At 32.7% G+C, this 8,461-nt stretch overlaps 1 protein-coding gene across 1 annotated transcript; it reads left to right on the top strand.

Moving 5' to 3' along the window:
- Positions 1 to 5,508: 5,508 nt before the first annotated feature.
- Positions 5,509 to 7,790, top strand: LOC116338364 (the record flags this gene model as incomplete). Its single annotated transcript, XM_031763561.1, has 3 exons — positions 5,509 to 7,000; positions 7,109 to 7,543; positions 7,617 to 7,790. Coding segments are annotated over exons 1-3 (2,101 nt in total), but the record flags the coding sequence as incomplete, so codon positions are not given.
- Between the last annotated feature and the right edge of the window lie 671 nt (positions 7,791 to 8,461).

Below are 8,461 nucleotides of genomic sequence, written 5' to 3'. Positions count from 1 at the left end.
AACATAAACAATATACATTAAATAAAAGTATCTCCGAAAAAATATCAAAAAACAAGTTTTTTCATTCCAAACAACTCGGACGTTACATTTTGAAGCTCTTTAAAGTACGTATTATAAATGATATAAAACATCAAGATCAGTTTATAATTGGCCACGGTCTGGCCATTTGAAATTTTTGGCCGCCATTGTATTATATCAATATATTTTTTCAAAACTGCACCATTATATTTTAAAACCGATGGTCCTCTAAAATGTTAAATTTCGAGCGGCTTTTTGTAACGGCCAAAAATCGCCAAATGACTTTACTCTAATTTATTTAATGATTTTCTTCTATTTTTATATAAGGTTACAATGATAATCCCACATCTCAGCAGTTTGAGGCCGCGTACAGAAAACTTTTAATACACAACGATGTGGTATGCTCGAGCAAATCAAACTGTATTGATAGTGGAACGAAGATTTTGACTGTATCGTCGAATCGCAACAAAAAATCTCAGACAAATGTTTGCGAAATTGATGAAATGCCTGAAGATGCCAGTGGATTCCATCAGGATTCGGTGTACGTTGATAGTATCCATGATCATTCAATAGCGTACATGGCAAGTGTGTTGGAGGCGAGAATAATCGGCGCAAGACAGAAAAAAATCGTGAAATGTGACCAATGTCGAGATGCATTCATCGAGAATGAATTGCTTGATGACAGTTTTATTCGATTCAAGTCACGAAACAATGGAATTTTGCAACCATGTAAAAGTACGTTTGAAATTTGCAAGTTCGTCAATTCGCATTTAAAAACGTACGAAGGAAAAACAATCCCATATGCTACGGTTGCAATTGAAATAATGCGTAAAATTTCATTCGTCACTTTATTCGTTGAAACCAACTTCGAAAGTCACCCAAGTTCTGCTCAACTCGCTGTACATCGCTATGATTTCGTGAAGAAAATTGTTGAATTGTATATGAAAATGAAATCAGTTGAAGCTGCGAAGAGACTGACGTTGGAAATTCATGACAAACGCTTACGGTACAACCTAAAGAAGCTTGTGCAAGAAAGAGGTGAATGAAAGTGCTACGAATAATGCCGAAAGTTGTGATACCCGGTTGTGACAAACACTCAACGATTGAGTCAAAATCAATTATATAATCGACCATATTTTATCATTTAATTTTATTCTGTTATATCGCCATTGTTGCCACACATAAAAAACCGTAAAAAACGTATGTTTTTCTTTAAATGAAAAAAATGTACGCTACCGTATGATTTATTCTAACGATAAAAATATATATGTTCAAACAAAATGAAATAGTATTTAATTTATTCATTCCATAAGTATGATATTGGAACGTATTCAAAACGTTCAATGAAATCTCAATCTTAAAAATCGTTATCAGATAATAGCATATTTTAGGTCCGTCCTAGTGTGTGCATCAGTCTTTTATTTACATTCAAACGCATTCAAACTGACACGAATCATTTGTTTTGTGTGTATTTTGTCCCTTTCTTTGTTTATTTTATCTCTCTCTCTCTCTCTCTCTCTTGTCCATCTTTTGTCTTAATGTCAACAGAATTTGACTGCTAATTTTACCACAAAAACTTGTGAATCTTATTTTCTTGCCAAAATACACAATCTTAGCAATCAATTTTTTGGTCGAAAACGAAAGTTTTGTGTGGAAGTTCCCCTAAATTGTATTAAAATTTCTTCAAATTTTAGAATGTTATTTTTGTGTGAAAAAAATACCCTGTGCAAAGTTTAACGTCATTACGATATCATGCAGGCATGTAGCAGAAATTATTTATATCGCAAAACTAATGTCAGATTCAGATTTCTCATGAATTCATATTCACGGCCAAAGATAAGTAATAAATGAATGTTGTTGATCACAGTGCGGAAAAGTTCATCTTACGGATGTAAGACATTTTATCGCATTTTATTCATCTAGCGATTTTTTCAATCAACAATTACCCAAAAAAAAAAACAAAACAACAACTACATCGCTGTAATAGCGACTAGTCATAAAAAGAATATTTCCAATATCGTTCTTTCTCCATCACCTGGTATGAGTAATATATTCTATTCTTTACGATTCTTTATAATAATAAATAAAAACAATAATATTAATTTTCAATAACGATGACAAAAATTTTCAGTAGTATTCGGTGCACAAAATCTAAAACACTACTATAGAGAACGTATATTATATGATTTCAATGCATAAGAAGAATAATGATCGGTTAGATTTGTAACATAATAGATTAGTCCTGTTCCGTGAGACATTATTAACAAAAGTGTGAAAAATAAAGACAAATATAAATATATTTTTAGAAGTTTATTTCAAAAATACCGAATGATACGGAAAAAATACGTAAAATATGCGTTTAAATCGGTTTAAATGAATTGCGATGTTTTTTACGAATTTTAATGAATAAATACTGATTTGAAATTACTCTAGTTAAATTATTACTTAAAAAACAAAGATAAAAAACGTGAAAAAATGTAAAAAAATTAAGTAAATAAAAAAGAAAGTAAAAAGAACTTGATTTGACGAGATTCATTTAACACAGATTCATTTTGTTTTGTTTTGGTTTCGACTCAGGCACATCAATACATGTCGAGATGATTTTGATTGAATTTGGTGTTTTATTGATTCAATCCGTTGACATTTTCTTTGTTTGTGGTTGAATCGACCGGCTTGTTGGCTGGCTTTAATTTTGCCAACTTTTCTTTCAATTTGGTGTTCTCAGCTGATGAATCAGCGAGCTTGACTTTGAACACCGCATTTTCCTTTTTGCTCTGATCAGCAGCAGCTCGAAGCGCTTTGACCTCCTCTTCCATTTCCTTTTTTTCAGCCTCCAAGGCTTCAACTCGCTGCATGAGACCAGCGTTCAAATCGAGTTGAATTTGAAGCACGTCAACTTCATCTTCTGGAGAGGTGTCGTCCAATTCACGGCTTATATTAGGCGATGCATTGTCGACTAACGGACGGATCGGATTCAAATCTGGAAGGGGGCGACGTTGGTCATTGTCCACGACAGTAAAACGAGGAGCGGTTTGCATCCATGGTAAATCCTGTTTTGCCATATCATCGCTTGATTGAATGCGACTTGCCACTAAAAACGGGGAAAACAATACAAGAGAAAATGAAAATATACTCAAACGCAGTCAAAGCAGTCAAAGCAAAGCAATATCTAACCTGATTGTGCACGATTCATTGTTCGTTTTGCTGGTGGCTTCATTTTCAATGCCCCACTGACCACAGTGTGATTAGCCGAACCATTTGATGTTGTGGCAACAGTTTTTCGGGGGCGACCACGCGGCTTGACCGTAGTAACAGCAGCACTTACTGTACGGATAAAAAAGAAACATAAAAAGCGATAACAAACGATAACAAATAAATAAATAAGAAAAACAAAAAACAAGCCAATAGACATTTGAAAAGAAGCAATGAATGGTAAGACGATTGATTACTCACGGGAATGTGAACGATTCATACGCTTTGCTGGCGCAGGAGCTGGCCATTCTTTGGCATCATAGAATTCATCATCAGTTGAAGAGCTCAATATGTTGGATGGTTCACGCTTTCCCAAAGAATACGGTGCAACCATAGCATACGGTGCAACCATAGCATGATGTTGCAAACCAAATCCCATTGGATTGAATGGTGGGTAATTCATAAGCCCATATGGTGGAGCTGGATTCGGATAGCCAAAACCATAGCCGTAACTGTGCCCGTATGGAAAATTGACATCACGGTTTGGAGAGACTGAGCGTTGATTATTACGACCACGTGATTTTTGACCAACATTCTTATTAGTTTTGGTTTCAGAGAAACGAACGGCCTTTGGTTTTGGCCCACGCTTTTTAACCGGAGGTGCAGGCGCGGCCGAAACAATAGGTTTAGCTGGTTCAGCGGCCTTAGGTTTGCTTGAACGCAATTTGGACTTGTACATTGCTATTGATGTTGTTTTGACGTAATATGAGGATATAATCGATATGAATTGATTGCGATTGAAAGTAAAAAATCTACACAAACAAAAAAAAACAACAAAAAATATATATAAACATCGATGAACAATCACGAAACAGAAAAAACTAAAAACAAACGGTGTTTCCGACGATTTTGTTCGATTAGAAAATGCGCACGTGAACACAAATATTGTAGACAAAATGCGAGCAAATGTAACAAAAAAACGGAAAATATAGCAAAAACCGACAAAAACTATTAATTTAAAAAAAGTGAAATAAATCTCAAATAATGTAGACTGTTTTATACATTCTGCTGTTGATTTGATGTAAATTGAGGTTATGATTGGTATGAATTGTAGAAAATTGAATGCATGTTAATTTTTATACACGAACAGGAAAAGGATAGCAAAAAATATACATATATATTTACACTATGAAATTTCTCGAACACGAAAATGTAAATAAATACTTTAAAATCATTTGAAAAAAGAAAACAAAAAAGAAGTACTATTTCTGACTATTCCGTTTGATTCGAAATGACACACATTGAAATACACATTTTAGACAAAACGCAATCCAAAACAATAAAAAAATCACAAAAACAATTGATTAAAAACACTGAAAACACCAAATAACTCTTAAATCATATAATTTAATATAAAATTTTGAAAAAATAACTCATAAAAAACACCAAAAATATATCAGTTTGAATAAAGCATACTTACATACGTGTTACTACTTGAGAAGTTGTTGTGCAAGAGAAAGATCGAGTGTTGCTGTCATGAAATGTGTCAAATCACTAGTTACAAAAATCGGCAAGCTTTTTAACAGATGTCGTATTCGTAGAATCGATAAAATTAATTTGTATGGGGAATATACGATACTAATTCTCACCGATAAAAACAATGTAATAAAAAATGCGATAAAAACTATTGAAGACGTGATCATAAATGGTAGCGGTTTTAAGTTGAAAGCGATCAACGAACTGGTAGTGCAAATTAACCAGTATGAACCCCTTGTGGGTTCATCTTATATAAAATTGCCCGCATATTTGGAAAATAAAAAAGCCATAATAAATGTGAAGAACAACGACAATAAGTGCTTCAAATATGCCTTATTATCAGCACTTTTTCCAGTATCTAAGAATGCTGGGCGGTTGTCAAAATACAAGCAACACTTCGATAAACTAAATTTCGAAGGAATTGATTTTCCTATGGATACAAAACAAATTCCAAAGTTCGAGAAACAAAATCCTAACATTTCCGTGAACGTTTATATTTTTAACGATAAATCAAAAAAAGTTGAAACTCTACGTGTAACGAAAAAAGTAAAAAAATATCATGTTCATTTGTTATTATTAGAAAACAATCACGTATCACATTATTGTTGGATCAAAAATTTGAGCCGATTGTTGAGCTTACGATCGTCCAAAAACGCTCATCGTCAGTTTTATTGTGATCGGTGTTTTAATTATTTTATGAAGAAAAGAACATTAAAAAAACATCTTATCAAATGCATTGCGCAAAATGATGGTGTAATCGAAATGCCTACAGAAGATAATTGTACGATTAAGTTTGAAAACTTTAAGAATCAATTACGTGTACCATTTATAATATATGCTGACATTGAAACGTATTTAAAAGAGACCAATGAACAAGTTTTTGATAGTGAAAAGACTAAAGCATACCAGAAACATGAACCGTACAGTATTGGCTATTATTTCAAGTCATTATATGATGATTCACAATCATATTATAAAAGTAAACGTGGAAGTGATTGTATAGAATGGTTCGTCCGAGAATTGGAATTGATAGAAAAAGACATATTTCCCATTCTGAACAGTGTAGAGTCAATGGAAATATCGAATGAAGAGGAAGAGATGTTTGAAACCGCAAGTGAATGTCATATTTGCGGTGAAGAATTTGATGACGAAGATATTAAAGTCCGCGACCATTCACATTTATCCGGCCGTTACCGTGGCCCTTCGCATCAATCGTGTAATTTAAAATATCAAGAAACACGTCACATACCAGTTGTATTTCACAATTTATCAAATTATGATTCTCACTTTATGATTTCGAAAATTGCATCAGGTTTCGAAGGAGATATTTCTATTATACCAATCAATGATGAGCGATATATATCGTTTACAAAAACTGTAAACAATAGCGACCAAAAAATCAATTATAAAGAAAAAATACGATTTCGCTTCATCGATTCATTCCGTTTTATGGCTGATTCCCTCGATAAGCTATCGTCTTATTTAACAACGACAAACAAAGTGATTCTTCAGAAAGAAAGTCATAAATGTGGTTTTAGTTTAAAGCAGATGCAAATGCTTTTTCGAAAAGGTGTCTTTCCGTATGATTATGTTACATCACATAAGACACTGAAAGAAAAACGTTTGCCACCGCGAAGTGCATTTTATAATAAACTAAATGAATCCAAAATATCGCGAAAAGAATATAAATTTGCACAAAAAATGTGGAAGACATTTCGGATCAATAATTTAGGTGAATACTCTGATTTGTATTTAAAAACGGATGTTCTTTTGTTGGCCGATGTGTTCGAAAATTTTCGAGACACCTGCTATAAGAATTACAACCTGGATCCAGCACATTATTTCACCGCAGCAGGTCTTTCGTTTGATGCTATGTTAAAGCAAACGAAAGTTGAGATTGAATTGTTGACAGATGTTGACATGCTCATGTTTATGGAAAAAGGTGTGAGAGGTGGTATCAGTCAGTGCAGTAAACGATACTCAAAAGCAAACAACAAATATATAAATGACTATGATGCGACTAAAGAATCAAAATACATAATGTATTTAGATGCGAATAACCTTTATGGTTATTCTATGATGGAGTATTTACCATTGAATGGTTTCAAATGGACAAATGTCAAAAAGTTCAATGACGTGAATACAATTCTGAATATTCCACATGATTCAACTACTGGTTATGTTTTCGAAGTGGACTTGGAATATCCACAACATTTGCACGATCAACACAAAGACTATCCGCTATGCGCTGAAAGCAGAATAGTACCCAACACTGAAAAGGAAAAAAAATTACTTTTAACGCTGTTCAACAAAAAAAACTATGTAATTCATTATAAAATGCTTCAATTTGTATTGAAACAAGGATTGATTCTGAAAAAAAATCATCGTGCGGTTAAGTTCAATCAGTCACAATGGTTAAAACCATATATTGATTTAAACACAGAGCTTCGAAAGAAAGCAACAAATGAATTTGAAAAAAACTTCTTCAAACTGCTATGCAATTCAATTTACGGTAAAACCATGGAAAATATACGAGATCGAACGGATATCAAATTAAGAATGAAATGGGAGGGACGATATGGTATTCGAAAATTAATTTCAGATCCTCGTTTCAAGAAATGTACAATATTTGAGGAGAATTTAGCTGCTGTTGAATGGTGCCGAAATCGTATATATATGAATAAACCGATATCAATTGGAATGGCCGTTCTGGATTTATCAAAAATACTAATGTATGAATTTCATTATGATCACATGAAACCTCAATATGGGAGTAACATACAACTCATGTACACAGGTAACATAAAAAAATCTTAAATTTATAATCTTTTTTTACAATTATTTTGTTTTTTCTCGTTTACAACAAATAGATACAGACAGCTTCATCTATGAAATTAAGACAGACTGTTTTTACGAGGATATGAAAAAAAATTTAGATCGATATGACACAAGTGACTATCCAGTGAACAACTTATTCAATATACCACAAAAAAATAAAAAAATTCCCGGTTTGTTTAAAGACGAAATGAAATCGAAAATTGTTAGTGAGTTTGTTGGCTTAAGAAGCAAAATGTATGCCATTAAAATATATAAGAAGTTGAATAAACCGGCGATAATAAAAACAATGAAAGCTAAGGGCGTAAAAAAATACGTACTAAAGAAGAATATTAAATTTGAACATTATTTAAGATGTCTCAATGCAAAAAATTGTACAATTGTGCGGAAACAAAACAGTTTTCGCTCCAAATTACATAAGGTTTATACAATAACTCAAAAAAAAGTAGCATTAAGTGCATTAGATAATAAGAGATTTATTCTTGAAAATAAAATAGACACATTACCATGGGGTCATTATAAATTAAATTTAAATAAATAATAAAAATAATAATCTATCGCATTTACAAAGTAACACAAACTGAAAAGCACTTTTTTATTTTGTTATTTGTTTTGTTTATTGCTTGTTCAACAACATATGCACGCATGTCTACCCACCGTCTCTTGATATAATAGATCGTGAGTACGCAACGTTTCGGTATACTATCGTATAAGTGTGATAGCCGACGGGTAAAGCGCGGTTCGACTCTCATTATAAAAAATTCGCAGTCAAAAAGTGAGCCAAAACCGGTACAGATATACTACTTTGAACGATTTCACCATTTATGGATCATCTTTTAAGAAAACCATCTATATAATTTATAGGATTTACTAACTTTTT

This window comes from Contarinia nasturtii, unplaced genomic scaffold, assembly GCF_009176525.2.
Source record: "Contarinia nasturtii isolate CC-2019 unplaced genomic scaffold, AAFC_CNas_1.1 Cnas_scaffold_375, whole genome shotgun sequence".
NCBI lineage: Eukaryota > Metazoa > Arthropoda > Insecta > Diptera > Cecidomyiidae > Contarinia > Contarinia nasturtii.
This window is presented reverse-complemented; position numbering and strand designations above follow the sequence as displayed.